This window comes from Rhinoderma darwinii, chromosome 13 (assembly GCF_050947455.1).
Source record: "Rhinoderma darwinii isolate aRhiDar2 chromosome 13, aRhiDar2.hap1, whole genome shotgun sequence".
Classification (NCBI taxonomy): Eukaryota; Metazoa; Chordata; class Amphibia; order Anura; family Rhinodermatidae; genus Rhinoderma; species Rhinoderma darwinii.
In genome coordinates this window covers 5,102,149-5,126,255 of record NC_134699.1, presented here as the reverse complement: position 1 = coordinate 5,126,255, position 24,107 = coordinate 5,102,149, and the positions used below count along the sequence as shown (strand labels likewise).

Genomic DNA, 24,107 nt, shown 5'->3' with positions numbered 1-24,107 from the left:
ACAATAAAATATTACAGTGCTGCGACTACGGAGGTCCCCCGCTTTTACAACTCCCATGCCGGAGCAGCACCAGGAGCTTAAGTCCAATCTCCGTCATTTGCATATTGAAATAGTCAGCAAAAAAAGAAAAAAAGTACAATAATTTAGCAAAAAAAAATAAAAAAAAATTATAATATTCAACAAGGTGGATAAATACTCCTGCCCTTCATTTACTAATTCACAGCTACGGTGAATAAAAAAAAAAAAAAAAAAAAAAAAAAAAAAAGTACAATAAATATTGAAAAATAGTTATTTCTATAAGGCATCGCTGAGCGTTTTAGTTTTATATAGAATATAGACAACCAAAGTGTTTTGCTTTTTTGGGTTTTGTGTTTTTTTTTGCCTTTTTAAAAAAAAAAAAAAAAAAGTACCTTTAGAAGACTACTTTGCTCTTTTTTCCATTTTTTTTTTTTTTTAATTTTTTTTAACTTGCAGAAAACGGCAAGAGGGGACAACGTAAACTATTGTCAGATTGGATCCCCGCTTCCATTAGTACTTCCACTTCTCAGGATGCCAAAAAGTGTTTTAACATAAAGAGCCTTCAACATCGTCTGTAATACAACTGAAATATTAAGGGCGCAGCGTCGGAGTCTCTTGCGTTCTGCACGTTAATACGTTATTGTTTTGCAGCTGCATCGTCTCATGGCGGAAAAAAAAAGGAACAATCGGAGCGTTCGCCTCTCACTGCATACGATCCGGCTGGAGCTGTGCGGGCTGGTATTGAATGTACGCTGTATGTGGAGCTCCCGTGGTCGTACCAGCGATTGGCTGCTGGACAGCATTAGTGTAGCCGTAGCCCATGTAGCCAGTGGCGGGCGAGGCTGCGTAGGGATACTGTTCATAGGCAGCTGTGGTGTAATGGGTGTAGGCCTGTGTAGCAGCGTTGTAATCAATATACGGAGATGGTAGAGATTGAATTTGCGTTGGAATAACCACGCTTGGTTGAAGGAGGGTGGATGGGTAGATATACTGTGGTGTCAGCCTGTTAAAAAAAACAAAAATTAAATATATTAAACAATAAAATGCATAAAAAAAAAAACAAAAAAAAAAACAAAAAACACGAAAAACAAAAAAAACACGAAAAATAAAAAAAATAAAAAAAATCAGCTAGCCATACATTAAGGAGATCCAATCCTTCGTAAAAAAAGCAGTTGTGTTTTTTTTAGAACCTTCTAACTATATGGAATATCACAATTACACAGATACACTATATAAAATGCATGACCTGTTAGTAATCACTTCAATTATTATTTATTTATTTTTTTAAATATCGCACCCTGTATATTAAAGAGGTTTACGTTTCCCCCCCTCCCCTCACAACTGTGACACAATGAGCACAACCGTCCAACAATAAGGAAAGATTTATAATTTGGCAAACACAAAAAGCAATTATCTCCAAGAAAACCAGACAAACTGTTTACACTGCGCAATCTGCATAATCCGCTTATATGGAAATGACTTGTTTGGGGCCCGGCCCATGCTGGAGGATGTTTGTGTAATGGGGGCTCTTATCTCCTGCTGCCTCCATCACAAAACCATGAGAGAGAAGTGCAAGAGGAGATCAAACACTCACAGATGCCTTATAGGACAAGAAGGGAGGCCGGCAAGAACCACACGAAATCTGAACGTGGCGTGAGAAGAACGGACACCATAAGGGCCGACACTGAACAGTCATTCCAAATATTTGTTGACCATCCCGGGCGGGATTTTACAGTGGACTGCGAAGTTCAACACCAAATAATATTCTATTACCACAGAAGAGCAGATGTTGCAGAGGCGATTCTACTCCGATACGTAACATGAAATGAAGTAACTTCTGAGTGTTCATTTTTAAAATATATTCAAATATTCAAATATATATACAAGAAAATCTTTACGATACCAGCGCTAATTACTATTCTACTGCCCCCTCAGGTGCAAGAATATAACTACTATAATACTGCCCCCTATATACAAGAATATAACTACTATAATACTGCTTCCTATATACAAGAATATAACTACTATAATACTGCCCCTATATACAAGAATATATCTACTATAATACTGCCCCTATATACAAGAATATAACTACTATAATACCGCTCCTATATACAAGTATATAACTACTATAATACTGCCCCCTATATACAAGAATATAACTACTATAATACTGCTTCCTATATACAAGAATATAACTACTATAATACTGCTCCTATGTACAAGAATATAACTACTATAATACTGCTCCTATATACAAGAATATAACTACTATAATACTGCCCCTATATACAAGAATATAACTACTATAATACTGCCCCTATATACAAGAATATAACTACTATAATACTGCCCCCTATATACAAGAATATTACTATAATACTGCTCCCTATATACAAGAATATAACTACTATAATACTGCTCCTATATACAAGAATATAACTACTATAATACTGCTCCTATATACAAGAATATAACTACTATAATACTGCTCCTATATACAAGAATATAACTACTATAATACTACTCCTATATACAAGAATATAACTACTATAATACTGCTCCTATATACAAGAATATAACTACTATAATACTGCCCCTATATACAAGAATATAACTACTATAATACTGCTCCTATATACAAGAATATAACTACTATAATACTGCTCCTATATACAAGAATATAACTACTATAATACTGCCCCTATATACAAGAATATAACTACTATAATACTGTCCCCTATATACAAGAATATAACTACTATAATACTGCCCCTATATACAAGAATATAACTACTATAATACTGCTCCTATATACAAGAATATAACTACTATAATACTGCCCACTATATAGAAGAATATAACTACTATAATACTGCCCCTATATACAAGAATATAACTACTATAATACTGCCCCCTATATACAAGAATATAACTACTATAATACTGCCCCTATATACAAGAATATAACTACTATAATACTGCCTCCTATATACAAGAATATATCTACTATAATACTGCTCCCTATATACAAGAATATAACTACTATAATACTGCCCCTATATACAAGAATATAACTACTATAATACTGTCCCTATATACAAGTATATAACTACTATAATACTGCTCCTATATACAAGAATATAACTACTATAATACTGCTCCTATATACAAGAATATAACTACTATAATACTGCTCCTATATACAAGAATATAACTACTATAATACTGCTCCCTATATACAAGAATATAACTACTATAATACTGCCCCTATATACAAGAATATAACTACTATAATACTGCCCCTATATACAAGAATATAACTAGTATAATACTGCCCCTATATACAAGAATATAACTACTATAATACTGCCTCCTATATACAAGAATATATCTACTATAATACTGCTCCCTATATACAAGAATATAACTACTATAATACTGCCCCTATATACAAGAATATAACTACTATAATACTGCCCCTATATACAAGAATATAACTACTATAATACTGCCTCCTATATACAAGAATATATCTACTATAATACTGCTCCCTATATACAAGAATATAACTACTATAATACTGCCCCTATATACAAGAATATAACTACTATAATACTGTCCCTATATACAAGTATATAACTACTATAATACTGCTCCTATATACAAGAATATAACTACTATAATACTGCTCCTATATACAAGAATATAACTACTATAATACTGCTCCTATATACAAGAATATAACTACTATAATACTGCTCCCTATATACAAGAATATAACTACTATAATACTGCCCCTATATACAAGAATATAACTACTATAATACTGCCCCTATATACAAGAATATAACTAGTATAATACTGCCCCTATATACAAGAATATAACTAGTATAATACTGCCCCTATATACAAGAATATAACTAGTATAATACTGCCCCCTATATACAAGAATATAACTAGTATAATACTGCCCCCTATATACAAGAATATAACTACTATAATACTGCTCCTATATACAAGAATATAACTACTATAATACTGCTCCCTATATACAAGAATATAACTACTATTATACTACCCCCTATATACAAGAATATAACTACTATAATACTGCTCCTATATACAAGAATATAACTACTATAATACTGCCCCTATATACAAGAATATAACTACTATAATACTGCCCCTTTATACAAGAATATAACTACTATAATACTGCCCCCCTATATACAAGAATATAACTACTATTATACTACCCCCTATATACAAGAATATAACTACTATAATACTGCTCCTATATACAAGAATATAACTACTATAATACTGCCCCTATATACAAGAATATAACTACTATAATACTGCCCATTATATACAAGAATATAACTACTATAATACTGCTCCTATATACAAGAATATAACTACTATAATACTGCTCCTATATACAAGAGTATAACTACTATAATACTGCTCCTATATACAAGAATATAACTACTATAATACTGCTCCTATATACAAGAATATAACTACTATAATACTGCCCCCATATACAAGAATATAACTACTATAATACTGCCCCCTATAAACAAGAATATAACTACTATAATACTGCCCCTATATACAAGAATATAACTACTATAATACTGCCCCCTATATACAAGAATATAACTACTACAATACTGCCCCTATATACAAGAATATAACTACTATAATACAGCCCCTATATACAATATAACTACTATAATACTGCCCCCTATATACAAGAATATAACTACTATAGTACTGCCCCTATATACAAGAATATAACTACTATAATACTGCCCCTATATACAAGAATATAACTACTATAATACTGCCCCTATATATAAGAATATAACTACTATAATACTGCCCCCTATATACAAGAATATAACTACTATAATACTGCCCCCTATATACAAGAATAACTACTATAATACTGCCCCCTATATACAAGAATATAACTACTATAATACTGCCCCCTATATACAAGAATATAACTACTAGAATACTGCCCCCTATATACAAGAATACAACTACTATAATACTGCCCCTATATACAAGAATACAACTACTATAATACTGCCCCTATATACAAGAATATAACTACTATAATACTGCCCCCTATATACAAGAATATAACTACTATAATACTGCCCCCTATATACAAGAATATAACTACTATAATGCTGCCCCCTATATACAAGAATATAACTACTATAATGCTGCCCCCTATATACAAGAATATAACTACTATAATGCTGCCCCCTATATACAAGAATATAACTACTATAATACTGCCTCCTATATACAAGAATATAACTACTATAATACTGCCCCCTATATACAAGAATATAACTACTATAATACTGCTCCTATATACAAGAATATAACTACTATAATACTGTCCCCTATATACAAGAATATAACTACTATAATACTGACTCTATATACAAGAATATAACTACTATAATACTGCCCCTATATACAAGAATATAACTACTATAATACTGCCCCTGTATACAAGAATATAACTACTATAATACTGCCCCTATATACAAGAATATAACTACTATAATACTGCCCCCTATATACAAGAATATAACTACTATAATACTGCCCCTATATACAAGAATAGAACTACTATAATACTGCTCCTATATACAAGTATATAACTACTATAATACTGCCCCCTATATACAAGAATATAACTACTATAATACTGCCCCTATATACAAGAATAGAACTACTATAATACTGCTCCTATATACAAGAATATAACTACTATAATACTGCCCCTATATACAAGAATATAACTACTATAATACTGCCCCCTATATACAAGAATATAACGGCTATAATACTGCCCCTATATACAAGAATATAACTACTATAATACTGCCCCTATATACAAGAATATAACTACTATAATACTGCCTCCAATATACAAGAATATAACTACTATAATACTGCTCCTATATACAAGAATATAACTACTATAATACTGCTCCCTATATACAAGAATATAACTACTATAATACTGCTCCTATATACAAGAATATAACTACTATAATACTGCCCCCTATATACAAGAATATAACTACTATAATACTGCCCCCTATATACAAGAATATAACTACTATAATACTGCCCCCTATATACAAGAATATAACTACTATAATACTGCCCCTATATACAAGAATATAACTACTATAATACTACCCCTATATACAAGAATATAACTACTATAATACTGCCTCCTATATACAAGAATATAACTACTATAATACTGCTCCTATATACAAGAATATAACTACTATAATACTGCTCCTATATACAAGAATATAACTACTATAATACTGCTCCCTATATACAAGAATATAACTACTATAATACTACCCCTATATACAAGAATATAACTACTATAATACTGCTCCTATATACAAGAATATGACACGGCTCTCCTACTGCAGAGGGTCACGGCACCGAGCACTGCCCAAGATCTGGATCTCTCTATTTACAGCCGGTGTCCTAGTTTGCAGAACATGTAATGATTAGGGAGAACCTGTGTGGTCACATTATGGGGAGATCGCTGCTAGGATCGGGTAATAATATAATATAGAGGACACTTTGCTGGTTATTACCAGCGACGAGATCCAGATAACGCGGCGGATACTTCAGCAGCACAGAAAGAAATAAAAGCTTCACAGAATCAGGCGGCTCTTATGGACCCCACGGAGCTGTATCTGAGGTTGGGCCCCTTACCACATTTAAATCTCCCTTTTACTATTAGTGCAAAACAGGGTGGGTTGTCCATTCATTTCTACGGGTTCCCTGGTACGCTGCAGGGACAACAGATATTTAAACAACGGCCCACCATATACTTGTTGTAGACCCCCCCTCAGCCCATTTAAAAGGAGGGGCGTCAAAGCGGAAGAGATGAGCACATTTGACAAGCCCTCTAACTGTGCAATGTGGTCATTTCCTTCATGACAAGTTCTGCAACTTTCTATTGTACTTTGTTTCAACTCCTCAGTAGGTCGAGATCTCTGCTTGCTGCCAGATAACGGGAACCTGTCTTGACAGACAAGAGGGTTTGTTACGATTCCATCCAGTCTCAGTAATGCTTTGTGGGCTTAACAGCCAGGATGCTAGGCTGATGCATTTTAACTGCACTAATACATTGTAGAAAACTGTCAGGGCAAGAGAAAAATGGTGTTTAAGAAGATTGCCTGGACTGGGTACAATTGTAACAAAACCGGAGCTGTGAGGAGTATTAGGCCAATTAATTTTTTAAACCTTTGCAGGTTAACAATAAATGTTGCCAGTCACTGACTGCAAGCATAGATCTTGAAAATGAAATACTTTAGCTTTCTACTTGTAAACCCCCACATGAATGGAGCGGAGCAGTTGCGGCGCAGTCGCAGGTCTTTCCTGATAACGCCCCCCAGTGATGACATCAGAATAAAACCGCTCTATTTACCCCCAGGTTTCATTTGCGCACACAAACAGGCCCAGCACTGCCAAGATCTCTACATAAACTAAAGAATTTCTGCCAACTTCCCCCCTTGTGACCATGGGGCGTCCTTGCTCCCCCTCCCCCCAATTTGGGTACTCCCCCACCTCATGGACTTGTGATGTCAGAGGAAGTGGTAGGGGGTGGGGGGGGGAGCGGCACCTTTTGGTGCGAGACATCACACATGAGCAGGAGGCAGATTAGAAGGGGGCAGAGTGTTATCTGATTCACAGCTGCCTGACACTGGCACCTGGATCACTTCCTGAGAGCTGCGGCACCGTCCTCACCCCTCTGGAGACGAGCCCCGCACCCTCATTTACACATCACAGGGCAGAGCTCTAGCATGCAGGAAACCGCCGCACAGCACACAATGCAGGGTGTGGAGCCCGACCGTCAGCTACCGCCAAACACACTGCAAGAAGGGGGAGGCAGGAATACAGGAGAGCACTACAACCCCTATCATGTAATGTGACCGAGAAGATGTATCCAAGCCCATCGCGGGCGACACCGGCAGCCGTAGCCAAGCGCATCGCGGGCGACACCGGCAGCCGTAGCCAAGCGCATCGCGGGCGACACCGGCAGCCGTAGCCAAGCGCATCGCGGGCGACACCGGCAGCCGTAGCCAAGCGCATCGCGGGCGACACCGGCAGCCGTAGCCAAGCGCATCGCGGGCGACACCGGCAGCCGTAGCCAAGCGCATCGCGGGCGACACCGGCAGCCGTATCTAAGCTAGTCATGGGTGATACCGCCCATAGATTCTCTTCTCTTCTCGGTCTTCTGAAGTGTAAACTAAACTCGGAGTGAAAGTAAATTATAAATTCCAGTTTTAAAGCTTTCTATCCATTTCAGGGCGATAAAACCCGCGGGATGGGGAAGGGGGGGGGGACTTGGATTGCGCAGTTCTGGGTTAATAGTCAGGTAATATACGAACTGTTTATTACAATAAAGCCGCTGAGCGGACCGCACTGTAGATCACGTTTATTATCTGCGCGGCCCAGGCCCAACGCCACCTCCCCCCGCCGTCACATGACAAACCTTGTTCTAGCCAACGCCAAAAACCAAAATGTGAATCCATAAGGCGATGTTGACACGGCTTGTTTTCGGCACGTAAACGGCAGAAAAATCGGAAGCAGAACAACGCCAAACATCTGCCCATTGATTTCAACGGGAAAAACTGCGTTTTGTTCTGACGGGCCGTTTTTTTACGCGGCAGTTTTGAAAATCGGCCACGAAAGAGAAGTGCATGTCACTTCTTCAGCTGTTTGTCATGGACTCCATAGATAAACCGCTCCAAAAACGGCCGTAAGAGACGCAGCGAAAGACGCGAGTTACTAAAAAAAAAAAAACATCTGAAAATACGGAACTGTTTTCAAGGGAAAACCACTCCTGATTTTTAGCCGTTTTTTTTTTAGCAAGAGTGTGAACAGAGCCCAAGGCTGGAATCACGAGTTCTCGTCGCAGATTTTGATGCAACTTTTTGAGCCAAAGCGTTTTCAAAAGAAACGGGAAATATAAGGGAAGAATTTCTAACTTAAAAAAACAAAAAAAACTGCATCACAATCTTAGTGTGTTTTCCGCCTTATACTTGCGCTGGATGTGACGGAGAAGTTGTGACCTCGTCCTATAAAATGCAGCGGCAGGAACATTAACAGAGGGGGGGGGGGCAACGGCACCAGCTCTGCTACGTTATACTCATTTATGGGTATACCTTCTGCTGGGTTGGTACCCAGCTTTCCCAGGCTCCCGAGTGGCTTCTCTGCCTAGTTACACCGTCACTACAGATCATTAATTCGTATAGTTAGGCCTTTCAGAAGTCTTAGAAAGCCGGGTAACAACCAAGAAAGCTCGATTACAACTTCCACAAGAACGGTCACCCAGATCACGGATTAGTAGAACTGCCTAGTTATGCAGCAACGATGCGCCCCCCCCCCATAAATTGCCGTTCAGGAGTCTGGTAAAGCTGGGTGACAACCAATGCGGCTGCAATTGTAACTTTAAAAAAGGGCTGCCATCCAGCTTTCCCGGAAACAGATACAACCAAGAAAAACCAAGGACAGCCGCGGAGAGGGGGGGGGGGGGGGGCGCGTTAATGTACCATTACAGTCATGGCCGTACTAGGAGCGCTGCGTCGACTGGTCACATGACACAAATATGAACATGACGGCGTCTTCCGTGAAAAGTTCCCAGCACGCTTCACCTCTAGCGCGGCCGCCTGCTCTGCGTTGTGACAGAAGCGTGCGCATTGTCCCCATTGTAAGGAGCGGCGCGCACCAGGCCCTCTACAAATATAAAAAAACGTATAGACCGCAGCAGCTGGGACCAGGCCCCCTGACGGGACAATTAACCCTATAGCAGCCAAATCTAGAAGGTAAACCAATGCCGGACGAGGCTGCAGCATCCCGCGAGGAGTTAAGTGGAGGCTTTGTTGTGGGTCCATTGTTTTCGGGGATCACTAGAGACTTCCAGAACAGCTGCCGTGCCCAATTAGAGGAGGTTTCTAGCGTGCGAGGGGGGGGGCACGGGCGGAGGGTAAAGCTATTGAAAAAGGCCACCAGACAATAGAGTCCTAGGAGAGTCGTCACAGACCCCGCAGAACACCCCGGCTATCAACTCGCTGCCTGCCAGGGCCCCGCCGTCCTGTGGGGGGGGGGTCATCTAAACTGGAGCCCGCAGGACAAAGAGGGAGCGACCGACTACCCAGCAACCTCAGGAGCCGATAGACCCCCTCCGCAGGCTGGACGGAAAAAATCATTGCATTTTGGAGCGAATTCCTACATAACCAAAGGCGGCCATGACAGTGCAGATAGGGGTGGTCATCCAGCTTTCCAGAAGTCCTGAATGCCATATAAACACATTTTTACGCAATATGTCTCCTGTCCGATTGTGTCAGTCTCTACCGCAGTTCTGTTATTCTATTCAGGCAGCTCTGGCTGTATGGAGCAATATTCTCTCCCATAGTGTAAGGACAGTAGAGAATTAATAAAACGATTTGTAAGAAGACATGCGACACGTGTAGCACAGAAAGCGGGCAGTCTTCAGCCGCGTGGTGGGAATGGGGTATTTAAAGGGACACTCACTACGATTAGAGGTCTGAACAGCCACAGCCGGGCCCTGGAGGGGTCCAAAGAAAACACCAGTATTATACAGCGCACATGGTTGGCGGGGGCCCTGGTATAGATTATGCATTGGGGCCCTGGAGTTTCAAGTTACCCATCTGTATCTGAATACTATAGGGAATGACCTGACTAAAAATAGTACGTGTCCCCTTTAAGTGATTACATCAGAGGTCACCCAATATAATACAGATCATAGACCCGACCACAGGGGCTCAGGAAGTAGAAGTTACCCGATAGGTCTCTGGATGAAGGCCGGGTGTAACTGCTGCACGCCGATCGTCAAACCTGCGGAAAGAAGCAAAAAAAGTGTCAGCTGCCGAGAGACGGAGGACATTATAATGTACGGGAAAACCAGCAGGACACCCCCCCCCCCCCCCCGTACTGTCCTATTATATTACATATCAATCAGCCCTAGGACCGAGACAGACAGAAAAAATATAAGGGGGGGCACGAAGAGCCCATTCACAAGAACGCGAATCTCGTCTGCGATGTGCGTAGAAACGGCGCACAGCAGACGGCTATTCACGCGCGAGGTTTTTACGCAGCGAGCGCCGTTGCAAGAGACTCACTGCATGTCCTGTATTAGTGCGTTTTCACGCACCTAGTCGGCCATTGAAGTCAATGGGTGCGTGAAAACCACGGACGGTACACATCTATATGCGGTGCGAGATTTGCGCATCAATTCCATTAAAGTAAGAAAAAAAAAAAAAATTGTGCTCTGCGAGTGCGTGAAAAAAACGCCACTCGCAGAGCACACTGATGCAAAACGCGATGCACACTGACCAGATCTGCGCGTGTAAATCTGACACGCTCGTGTGAATGTAGCCGAAGCCTTCAGCTCATCTCTCCATGTGCTGGTAATCTATTGTTCTCAGTTATCAGCCATTTCAGACCGGTCCTACAGTCAGTCTAGTGTACCAGGTTATCCCCTACCCCATGATCACGACCTTAAGGCTGGGTTCACACACCCTATTTACGGACGTAATTCGGGCGTTTTAGCCCCGAATTACGTCCGAAAATACGGCTCCAAAGCGTCGGCAAACATCTGCCAATTCATTAGAATGGGTCTTACGATGTCATTTTTTTTACGCGCCGCTGTCGAAAGGCGGCGCGTAAAAAAAGACGCCCGCGTCAAAGTAGTGCCTGTCACTTCTTCAGACGTAAATGGAGCCGTTTTCCATGGACACCAAAGAAAAATAGCTCCAATTACGTCCGTAATGGACGCAGCAAAAGACGCCTGCACATGCCATTACGTCTGAAATTCAGGAGCCGTTTTCTCCTGCCATAACGGACGCTGCCGTGTGAACATACCCCAAGGTCACATATCCCCAGCATGGAGAACCCTCATCATATGTGACTGATATCAGCCGCTCCTCTTATATCACTCCAGTACTATTATATCCTCCAGAGACATTACATCATATGTTACTGATATCAGCAGCTCCTCTTATATCACTCCAGTACTATTATATCCTCCAGAGACATTACATCATATGTGTGACTGATATCAGCCGCTCCTCTTATATCACTCCAGTACTATTATATCCTCCAGAGACATTACATCATATGTGTGACTGATATCAGCCGCTCCTCTTATAACACTCCAGCACTATTATATCCTCCAGAGACATTACATTATATGTGTGACTGATATCAGCCGCTCCTCTTATATCACTCCAGTACTATTATATCCTCCAGAGACATTACATCATATGTGTGACTGATATCAGCCGCTCCTCTTATAACACTCCAGCACTATTATATCCTCCAGAGACATTACATCATATGTGACTGATATCAGCCGCTCCTCTTATATCACTCCAGTACTATTATATCCTCCAGAGACATTACATCATATGTGTGACTGATATCAGCCGCTCCTCTTATATCACTCCAGCACTATTATATCCTCCAGACATTACATCATATATGTGACTGATATCAGCCGCTCCTCTTATATCACTCCAGTACTATTATATCCTGCAGAGACATTACATCATATGTGACTGATATCAGCCGCTCCTCTTATATCACTCCAGTACTATTATATCCTCCAGAGACATTACATCATATGTGTGACTGATATCAGCCGCTCCTCTTATATCCTCCAGTACTATTATATCCCCCAGAGACATTACATCATATGTGTGACTGATATCAGCCGCTCCTCTTATATCACTCCAGTACTATTATATCCTCCAGACATTACATCATATGTGTGACTGATATCAGCCGCTCCTCTTATATCACTCCAGTACTATTATATCCTCCAGAGACATTACATCATATGTGTGACTGATATCAGCCGCTCCTCTTATAACACTCCAGCACTATTATATCCTCCAGAGACATTACATTATATGTGACTGATATCAGCCGCTCCTCTTATATCACTCCAGCACTATTATATCCTCCAGAGACATTACATCATATGTGACTGATATCAGCCGCTCCTCTTATATCACTCCAGCACTATTATATCCTCCAGAGACATTACATCATATGTGACTGATATCAGCCACTCCTCTTATTTTACTCCAGCACTATTATATCCTCCAGACATTACATCATATGTGTGACTGATATCAGCAGCTCCTCTTATATCACTCCAGCACTATTATATCCTCCAGAGACATTACATCATATGTGACTGATATCAGCCGCTCCTCTTATATCACTCCAGTACTATTATATCCTCCAGAGACATTACATCATATGTGTGACTGATATCAGCCGCTACTCTTATATCACTCCAGCACTATTATATCCTCCAGAGACATTACATCATATGTGACTGATATCAGCCGCTCCTCTTATAACACTCCAGCACTATTATATCCTCCACAGACATTACATCATATGTGACTGATATCAGCCGCTCCTCTGATATCACTCCAGTACTATTATATCCTCCAGAGACATTACATCATATGTGTGACTGATATCAGCCGCTCCTCTTATATCACTCCAGTACTATTATATCCTCCAGAGACATTACATCATATGTGTGACTGATATCAGCCGCTCCTCTTATATCACTCCAGCACTATTATATCCTCCAGAGACATTACATCATATGTGACTGATATCAGCCGCTCCTCTTATAACACTCCAGTACTATTATATCCTCCAGAGACATTACATCATATGAGTGACTGATAACAGCCGCTCCTCTTATATCACTCCAGCACTATTATATCCTCCAGAGACATTACATCATATATGTGACTGATATCAGCCGCTCCTCTTATATCACTCCAGCACTATTATATCCTCCAGACATTACATCATGTGTGTGACTGATATCAGCCGCTCCTCTTATATCACTCCAGTACTATTATATCCTCCAGAGACATTACATCATATATGTGACTGATATCAGCCGCTCCTCTTATATCACTCCAGTACTATTATATCCTCCAGACATTACATCATATGTGACTGATATCAGCCGCTCCTCTTATATCACTCCAGCACTATTATATCCTCCAGAGACATGACATTACATGTGTGACTGATATCAGCCGCTCCTCTTATAACACTCCAGCACTATTATAAGCTGATGAATTTATAGGGTTAATAGCGCTTTAATAAGACCTGTAAATATGCAGCTTCCCCCGCTCCGGTTTTTGTCGCCGACGCAAATTTGAATATCGCGCCGGCTCCACCGGTTTACCTTCTTCCCCTGAATGTTAAACTGGTATAAGCGGTGCAAAGAAATCAGGATCACACGGTCACTACGTAAGGCCACGTTCACACGCTTAACAAAAAACGGTTGAAAATACGGAGCTGTTTAAGGGAAAACCGTTCCTGATTTTCAGCCGTTTTTTTTTAAGCAGCTTACGTTTTTTTACGCCCATTTTTGGAGCTGTTTTTCTATTGAGTCAATGAAAAACGGCTCAAGGAGCGAAACGGTTTTTAAAACCGGCCGCATAAAAAACGCTCCATGGGAGCAGAACACAGTTTTTCCCATTGAAATGAATGGGCCAATGTTGGGAGGCGTTCAGCCCCTGCATTTTTTGCCGTTTTTCGGGGCGTTTATGGTACAAAAAACTGCTGAAAATAGCCCGTGTGACCGCACCCTCACAGAGAAGAGGGTCTCAGACTTCCAACTACTCCACGCATATAACAGCTGTATCGTATTTATATCCGTTACTGGGAAAGCTGGGTGACTACCAATATGGCCGCCATTACAACCCAACAAGTGTGGTCACTCAGCTTTCCCAGACTCCTGCACGTCAAGCTTTCCTAGTTATGGGAATGACCTGCAGCGCTGCACATTATTGTACGGCTCGGCAGATTTTCCATGCAGAGCTCTTGGACAGCCGGGTGACCTCCCTCCGGGGCCTTCCAGTGGGTAATTACGTGACAAGTCTCGTGTTCTGGGGTGACCCGAGCGGCTCCTCACCAGTTTGGAGGTTCCTTGGCTTGGCTCCGATATAAGCGAGGTTCACATTTGCTTTCCGGCCGTCTATAATGGGGTTGGGGTCCTTGCAGGCTCGGTCGGCGGCCGCCCTGTCGGACATCGTGACCTGCAAATAAATGAAAAAATTATGTTTAGAGACACGAGAACTGCGCCCAAATGGAATCACGATAAATGATTGGCCCCGTCACAACACGAGCAGCACCTAGGAGAGTGCGCAGCCGGCGTGCAGGACCTATAGAGGCGCAGGGGGCCCTACTGTACGTCCGCCGGCCGCCGATCCCATATACAGGTGGTAGTCTTCTCCCATTGGATGCCGTATTACGGAGCCATCGTCCACTAGAATCATTACTTGAGAATATCTGCGCTATCCGGCCCCGTACAGAGGCACGGCCTCCATGTACCTCAGCCACATGACATTCTGGCAGACTACCCGAAAAGTTCTACATTGGAAAGAACTGGTCAAGTTTTTTTTTTGTAGTTTAAAACTTTATTTATAGGATTACGTAAGTAGAATTTTATAACCCTACAACTTGTGACATGGGCGACTGGATCTCGTCCACGGGCCGGATACACAACACACACGGCTTCTCCCTGCAACAAAACTAGTGAGATATCCCGCTTTTCACATTGGCCACTAGAGAGCGCACATGGACCAGCACTATCTGTTTTGTGCACCTCATTTTACAGCAATGCTGCAAAGAGCTGTAACTGGAAGCTCCTGGGCCTAACGACCATTCTGTAAACGGGCCCTCACCTCCAGGTGCCATTTATAATTCTGGTCTCATGTGACAGAGGGGTCTTTCAACCCCCTCAGTCACCAGGTGAGACTGCTACCTCTATAGCAATATAAGGCCTTATTCACACGAACGTTTTATACGTCCGGGATTTTCACACGCGTCACACGGACCTATGTTAGTGAATGGTGCGTGACACTCACGACAGGTCCTATACTTGCCCGTGTTTCGCGCATCACACATTGAAGTCAATGGCTGCGTGCAAATCGCGCTCGGCACACGGAAGCACTTCCGGGTGCCGGGCGTGACGCACGCTACAGTAGTAAAATAAATTCATGAAAACAGAAGAGCACCAAGTGTTTTTCTGTTTGTAAACATAAAACCAGAGTGTCATCATGATGCCGGCTGCGCGAAAATCAGGCAGCCGCGCACCATATACTGAGGAGACACGGACCATTTGCGCACGCAAAACGGACGCGTCTGTGTGACTAAGGCCATACTCTGCATCCTCGAGGTTCACACAGTGCAGGATGATGGGTTTTATGCTACGGTCCGGTGTCGGGAGATTACTGCTCTACAAGGCAGAAACGTCGCTGGAGGCTGCGAGCAATTATCTCCCGACAGCAGCACAAACTTTTTTCCTTTTTTATTTTTTTTTAACTTTATTGCTGACAATACAAAATAAAAACTCTTCATTTAGTCTGGTAACGGTGCGGAATAATCAGCCATGTGCCCCTCCCCCATCTATTATTAGTCTATACACACCCTTGGTATGAAGTAAACAGGTTGCGTCCGGGGCCCCATCACAATGCCTTTTGAGAACAGGATGTGCCCCCACGTTTGGCTCCCTCTGCCATTATCCCAGTAAGTCTATTTTGTCAGCCCAGAATAGAGAGTGATCTAACGGGCAGCGGTGCCAGCTTGGCATCCCTTCAGCTACAAGAGTTCAGGGCATCACGTGGCTCTGGCGAAGTCTCACGTTGTCTATTAGGAAAAGCATCGTCGTCCCGCAGAATGACACCAGACGGCAGTACCGGGAGCCTCTGCACGGAAGTCCACGGGGGGAACTACAAGTGTCAGCATGACCGCCCAAGCCCCTGCTCTTCACCCAATCAGAAACCCCCCTGTATGTGTCAGACGTTCGTGGGAAAGCTGGGTGTCAACCAATGAGGATACCCACACTGGATGTTACCCAGCTTTTTCAGGCTACAGAACGGCAAAACTAGCGAGACATCCCATGCGCTCAGATTCTGTAACTCGGAGGATTAAGAGGACGCGCTATGGTGGGAGCTGTAATGGGCACCAAATTGTTACCCAGCTTTCCAAGAGTAGGATGAACAGCATCTGTGCCAACGGTTCTTAAAGGGGAAGTAACCAAAAACTTCCATTGCTAACTAGGACTACGTATGTGAAGGAGAACAGAAAAAATACCTTTAATCCGAATTCAGAAATTCCGATAGACCGGAACAGAAGGGAAAAATAATCTGGAATCTCACAAAACCGGAAGATCAGGACAAACTGAACGGAGCAAATTTTGTGTTACATTTTGTATTATCTTTATATTCTGTTCTATTCGGTCTAATAATCCAGAATGTCTGATTATCCGGCACCGGTCACGTCCTGCCCTTGTATTAGACCTGCCGTCAGTTCTCTGGGGGTAAAGAATAGGAAATGATCTGACCAGGATCTGGATTATTTGCTAACCAATTCATTTCCGACCGTATCCAATAATCGCTGCCGGAAAAACCACTCAAAGCCGTCACCTGAAACGGACGCCAATTTTTTATTTTCAATCTAATCTTGGCCACTAGGGGCGCCATTGTTTTCTAATATGTCAATCAACTGACCAAAGCAAATGGCAGCCTCCATGACAAGGAGGAAAGCGAAGTCCAGGATAACCGGCGAATCTCAACTAAACATTAAAAACACGGCAAAAAGTTGTACACAAGCGAAATCATCATCAACGCGTAACGACCTCAATGAAAACCCTCAATTATTAGGACCTTTATGGATTCAAGCCGAACCGCAGTAACCGACGCTGCAACGCAGCGGCGCGGAAATTATCGTATTCTTGTGACCCTGAAGCGTTATTATAGGATTACTTCTAAGGGGGGGGGGCAATTATTATAACAACTGTATATTACGGGAAGGTGATTGACGCAGGTCACGATCAGAACAAAATTTACATTTTGGATTTTTTTTTTTTTAATGCAACAACAGCGAAGCGACTATTCCGACTGGTAACGTAAGGAAAGAAATCTAACAATATAACCACATAATAAATCTCACAGGTCAGGAAACGGCGTTGTACGTAAAACCCAACGGAGATCAACATTGCACAAGCGAGATCTTCAGAAAAATCCTCCGCAGATGTTGTCGGTCTAAACAGGTTTCTTTATGACACTACCTGTTGTGTCGACCAGCAACAAAACTTGTCATTGCCACAGTGACAACCGTCAGCATCCAGGGCCGGCACAGCCCGAGAGGGGGGGGAAGGGGGGGGCACTACTGACCTTGGACTAAACTAATAGATCCAGAGTGGGCCCCCAGCTCAAAACAAGGCTAGACAATGGGCAAGCTACTGCTCTGTGTACCGACAGTGTCACTCATCAGACACCGGGGGCAGTGTATTAAAAAAAAAAAAAATTATAAAAATATATATAAAAAAAAATATATATAATTAAAGAAAATTTTAGATATATATACACACACACCCCCGATATATATATATATATATGTATATATATGTGCCGACTGCTAAAGATGAAGCGGTCTGGTGCCACCTGCTGCATCTGAACCCACAGTTTAGCCTCCGAGCTCATGGCTAGACCTCATTTTCCCCAAAATTTCTAGACAACAATGAGACATCAAAAAAAAAAAAAAAAAAAGGTAAAAAGAGGAGCCCGGATGACGGTGCGGACTCCAGATACTTACAAAGCCGTACCCCCTGGACTTGCTCGTCTGTCTGTCCGTAATCACCACAGCTTCGTCAATATCCCCAAAAACCTCAAAGTATTTCCTGAGGGACGAGTCGGTCGTGTGATACGGGAGCCCACCTACGAAGATCTTGGTGAACGTGGTGTCCTTCTGCACCGTGTGCATCTTGGGTCGCTCTTCAGGAACACAAATCCAAAATTATCCCGGGGAGGCGAAATCTTCCCAAAGCTTCACTGCATAGAAAATAGATATCAAACAATCACCAGTCCAAATAAAATAAAAAAATCTATAGCATTTAAAGGCCCAGCAGCGCCGGCCGGTGAGGTAGCGCTATAGACTTTGTGCCAGACAGCCGGGATCAGGCAGCAGACAGGGACTATAAAGCCAGCGTCATGCAGCAGCTGCACAGCCCCGCTCCCTCGCTGATCTGTCTGCTGTGATAGAGGCTCACACACTGCACAGGGTTTTGTACTCAGACATTGCCCCGCCTACCAACAAACCCCCTCCCCCACCTTGGAAAAAAAAAAAAAAGGAGCTGAAAAAACTGTTGCATCATGGGTGTTGTAGTTTTTTTTTATAAATCGGCTATAAAAAAAAGGAAACATGATTTTGTCAGATTGTTACATTGTTTTTCAAATATAAAATGTAAGAATACAAAATATGAAATAAAAAATGACCAAACAATATAATCAAATATTTTTGCCATATAATAATAATGACAAAAAAAAAAAAAAAAAAAAAGGAAGAGGTACGATGGGGTAACGGAATTACATTTTGTTTTGCTATCGGTCAGTTACATATTTAATCAATAAGAGAGACAATTTTGGATTTAATATAAGGCGGAGTTCACACGTCGCGGATTTGATGCAGATTTTCAGCGCAGATTTTAACCGTTGCAATGCAAAACCGCAACAAAATCTGCGACGTGTGAACTCAGCCTAATAAGTCTGTCCTGATCACATGCTACATATTCAATAAGTTACCAGACTAATAAAAAAGATCGCCTACACCACGTCTGGGAACTACGTTCAGGGTATACATCAGAAAATTCTCCGGATATATACACGTCTAACCTGCCCACAGATTTTTAAAATACGTTTGGCCAAAAAAACACTTAAAACAAAAAAAAAACTATAAATATATATATGTGTGTGTGTGTATATAATCTATAGATCTACCGAGTGTGTTCACGACTGGCGATGCGATTGGACAAAATGCATAATAATAATAATAATATTACAAATCCACCATGTAATCTTTATCTTGTCCCCTTGTGCAAAAAATAAATAAAAATTATAATAATAATAATAACAACATGATCTCTATCACCCTTTGTCTTGCTTGCTGCGCTCTTTCCTGCAGGGTGCACAGGAGTCACAGTACATTTCCCCCCCTGCACCTCTCAGCAGCTCCCACCTGCGCTGCAGACTCTCCACAAAACTTCAAGAGACTGAAAACTCGCAGTCTCCGCCCACTAACATGTCCTAGAAAAGGATTCTGGGAGCTGTAGTTTTCACTTTGTATTACCAATTCAGGAAGGAAAAGGAAGCAACTGCATTTCCCAGAATGCAGTGAGCACACATCACGTGATGCATCTCCAGACGTCTCTGTGACTGTAGGGGCAGCAAATGCTGGAGGTTACATTATAATGACCGCGTTCTAAGGAATCAGCACAACATTGTGATGTCAATGTACCTGCCAATCAGACGTATCATAAGTAGAGTGCCCAGCAGCACGGAGTATTTCAGGAGCGGAGTGCGCTGATCTTGTAAGAGGTCAAAGACTAGGAGTTACGTAGTGGAAGGTGCAGGGTCTCCAGCAGCACCAAGTATTTCAGGAGAGGAGTGTGCTGATCTGGTGTAGGAGGTCAAAGACTAGGAGTTACGTAGTGGAAGGTGCAGGGTCCACAGCAGCACCAAGTATTTCAGGTGAGGAGTGTGCTGATCGTGTACGAGGTCACAGACTGAGAGTTGTAGTGAAAAATGCAATGTCTCCCGCAGTACAGAGCATTTCAGGAGATAGGTGTGTGCTGATCTTGTAGGAGGTCAAAGACTAGCAGTTACGTAGTGGAAGGTGCAGGGTCCCCAGCAGCACTAAGTATTTCAGGAGAGGAGTGTGCTGATCGTGTACGAGGTCACAGACAGAGTTGTAGTGAAAAATGCAACGTCTCCCGCAGTACAGAGCATTTCAGGAGATAGGTGTGTGCTGATCTTGTGTGAGGTCACTTAGTGGAAGGAGCAGAGTCCCCAGCAGCCCAGAGTATTTTTGGAGATAAGTGTGCTGATCTTGAGTGAGGTCACAGACTTAGAGTTACATAGGGCCCCTAGCAGCACAGAGCATTTCAGGTGTAGGGGATCACTGGCTGAGAGTCACAGCAAAACAGAGTATTTAAGGGAAGTTGTCTATTGTAAATAGTGAGTCACCTACCCACCAGACAGAATATTATCTGTCCTGTTCTTTCCTTGCAGAACTTTGCTTGAAAACTTGTCAACTCCAATTGACCTTTATATCTTTTATTGTCACAACTACAAATCCCATGATGCCTTGCAACCCCCTGTACACATTTGAAAGCCTCTTGTGTGCTGTTGGGCAGGGCTGTGTTGCGGGGAGTTTACAGCAATTTGACTGGGAAATCTACTTTTGCAAAGCAAATATCGGAGCAACAACCCGCCACGAAAAGCCGCTGAAAAGGCTGAAATAAACACAGCAAACAAAATGCGCTGATACGAGGCTGATTTATGAGGCCGCTCCTTGTATCCAAGCAAACAGATGAGAAGAATGAGAGCAGCTCCCGCGCCCCAAACCTTCCACATGGATCATCTCCACATCATACAGCAACAACGTGTCAGTAAATATAGAGGGGAGATGAAGGAAGACTCAGCCCAAGATGTGACACGTTTATTAAGAGGCAATCGCAACATCGGCTGCCCGTGCGACACATTAACGTCTAAGCCGGACGGGAGATTTCCACTGATTGATGCCATTTCTACATCAGAAAACTCGTAGTCCCTCATAGTCTATTACTGCCCATTCATATTCTCTTCAGCCTGCAGTGTATGAGCTGCCAAGAGGAGAGTGACAACTGCTTTAGAGCATGTCCAGATGTAGCGGAGTTTTTCCGCTGCAAATGTTGGTGCAGATTTGGGGCAATTACGCGATGAATCTGCGCCAACATTTGCATATTTGACAGGTAATTCAGACGTTGCAGAAAAGACAGCGGACTTGCCACAGATTTCACATTTTGCATTGCAAAGGCTGAAATCCGCAGTGAAATTCCGCTTCTCCGCAACAGACAGTGCATGCTGGGAGGGAAAATTCTGCACCGCTGCCTCTGGTCCGCAACGTCTGAACTAACTTGCCTAAAAATGTATTAAAACAACTGTAAAAAACGGCCGCAGGAGAATTCCACTGCAATTCCGCCACATCTGAATGTGCCCTTATACTGTCATGCACATGTCATGTACATGTTATGTGTGCTGCGGATGCGTCTTGCTTTTTTGACATGACATTTCTTCATTCTGGCTGGACCTATGTATTTCGAGGTCTACAGCCAGACTGAGGAAGTCAATGGGGCTCCCGGAATTACGGGAGCGTTGCTAGGAGACGTCAGTAAATAGTCACTGTCCAGGGTGCTGAAAGAGTTAAGCGATCGGCAGTAACTGTTTCTGCACCCTGGACAGTGACTACCGATCCCAATATACAGCAACCTGTAAAAAAAATATAAGTTCATACTTACCGAGAACTCCCTGCTTCTGTCTCCAGTCCGGCCTCCCAGGATGACGTTTCAGTCTAAGTGACGGCTGCAGCCAATCACAGGCTACAGCGGTCACATGGACTGCCGCGTCATCCAGGGAGGTCGGGCTGGATGCCGAAAGAGGGACGCGTCACCAAGACAACGGCCGGTAAGTATGAAATTCTTTTACTTTCACTAGGGAAAGTGCTGTCCCTTCTCTCTATCCTGCACTGATAGGGAGAAGGGAAGTACTTTTCCCGCAGTCCGCAGCAGCTAGTCCGCATCAATTTACTGCACATTTTGGGCAGATCCGCCGCAGAATCTGCAACGCAGATTCTGTGCGGCATTGATGCGGACAGTTGCGGAGGAAATCCGCCACGTGGCGGCATGCCCTAATACTGCCTCCTATATACAAGAATATAACTACTATAATACTGCTCCAATATACAAGAATATAACTACTATAATACTGCCCCTATATACAAGAATATAACTACTATAACACTGCCCCTATATACAAGAATATAACTACTATAATACTGCTCCAATATACAAGAATATAACTACTATAATACTGCCCCCTATATACAAGAATATAACTACTATAATACTGCTCCTATATACAAGAATATAACTACTATAATACTGCTCCAATATACAAGAATATAACTACTATAATACTGCCCCTATATACAAGAATATAACTACTATAACACTGCCCCTATATACAAGAATATAACTACTATAATACTGCTCCAATATACAAGAATATAACTACTATAATACTGCCCCCTATATACAAGAATATAACTACTATAATACTGCTCCTATATACAAGAATATAACTACTATAATACTGCTCCTATATACAAGAATATAACTACTATAATACTGCCCCCTATATACAAGAATATAACTACTATAATACTGCTCCTGTATACAAGAATATAACTACTATAATACTGCTCCTATATACAAGAGTATAACTACTATAATACTGCTCCTATATACAAGAATATAACTACTATAATACTGCTCCTATATACAAGAATATAACTACTATAATACTGCCCCTATATACAAGAATATAACTACTATAATACTGCTCCAATATAAAAGAATATAACTACTATAATACTGCTCCTATATACAAGAATATAACTACTATAATACTGCTCCTATATACAAGAATATAACTACTATAATACTGCCCCTATATACAAGAATATAACTACTATAATACTGCACCCTATATACAAGAATATAACTACTATAATACTGCCCCTATATACAAGAATATAACTACTATAATACTGCCCCTACATACAAGAATATAACTACTATAATACTGCCTCCCTATATACAAGAATATAACTACTATAATACTGCCCCTATATACAAGAATATAACTACTATAATACTGCTCCCTATATACAAGAATATAACTACTATAATACTGCTCCTATATACAAGAATATAACTACTATAATACTGCTCCTATATACAAGAATATAACTACTATAATACTGCCCCCTATATACAAGAATATAACTACTATAATACTGCTCCTATATACAAGAATATAACTACTATAATACTGCCCCCTATA

General features: G+C 41.6%; 1 protein-coding gene across 4 annotated transcripts; it reads right to left on the bottom strand.

Moving 5' to 3' along the window:
- Positions 1 to 249: 249 nt before the first annotated feature.
- On the bottom strand, positions 250 to 20,348 carry RBM38 (RNA binding motif protein 38). Of its 4 annotated transcripts, none has more exons than XM_075845029.1 (5): positions 20,293 to 20,348; positions 18,763 to 18,998; positions 15,077 to 15,200; positions 10,899 to 10,953; positions 250 to 1,021 (listed from the first exon to the last, which is right to left on the bottom strand). In XM_075845029.1, exons 2-5 carry the CDS (start codon positions 18,928 to 18,930, stop codon positions 721 to 723), a joined length of 648 nt encoding a protein of 215 aa, XP_075701144.1. In that variant the 5' UTR covers positions 18,931 to 18,998; positions 20,293 to 20,348; the 3' UTR covers positions 250 to 720. The 4 variants fall into 4 exon arrangements, with proteins under 4 accessions (XP_075701144.1, XP_075701143.1, XP_075701142.1 ...); XM_075845028.1 differs by lacking the exon at positions 20,293 to 20,348 and adding an exon at positions 20,182 to 20,271; XM_075845027.1 differs by lacking the exon at positions 20,293 to 20,348 and adding an exon at positions 20,081 to 20,266.
- Positions 20,349 to 24,107: the final 3,759 nt, after the last annotated feature.

Excerpts from the sequence above, each read along its gene's own strand:
- RBM38 (XM_075845029.1), bottom strand. The coding sequence starts at position 18,930 with ATGCACACGGTGCAGAAGGACACCACGTTCACCAAGATCTTCGTAGGT. Across the intron at positions 10,954-15,076 it reads GCCAAGGAACCTCCAAACTG|GTTTGACGATCGGCGTGCAG; the intron begins GTGAGGAGCCGC and ends TTCTTTCCGCAG. Across the intron at positions 1,022-10,898 it reads TTCATCCAGAGACCTATCGG|GCTGACACCACAGTATATCT; the intron begins GTAACTTCTACT and ends TTTTTTTAACAG.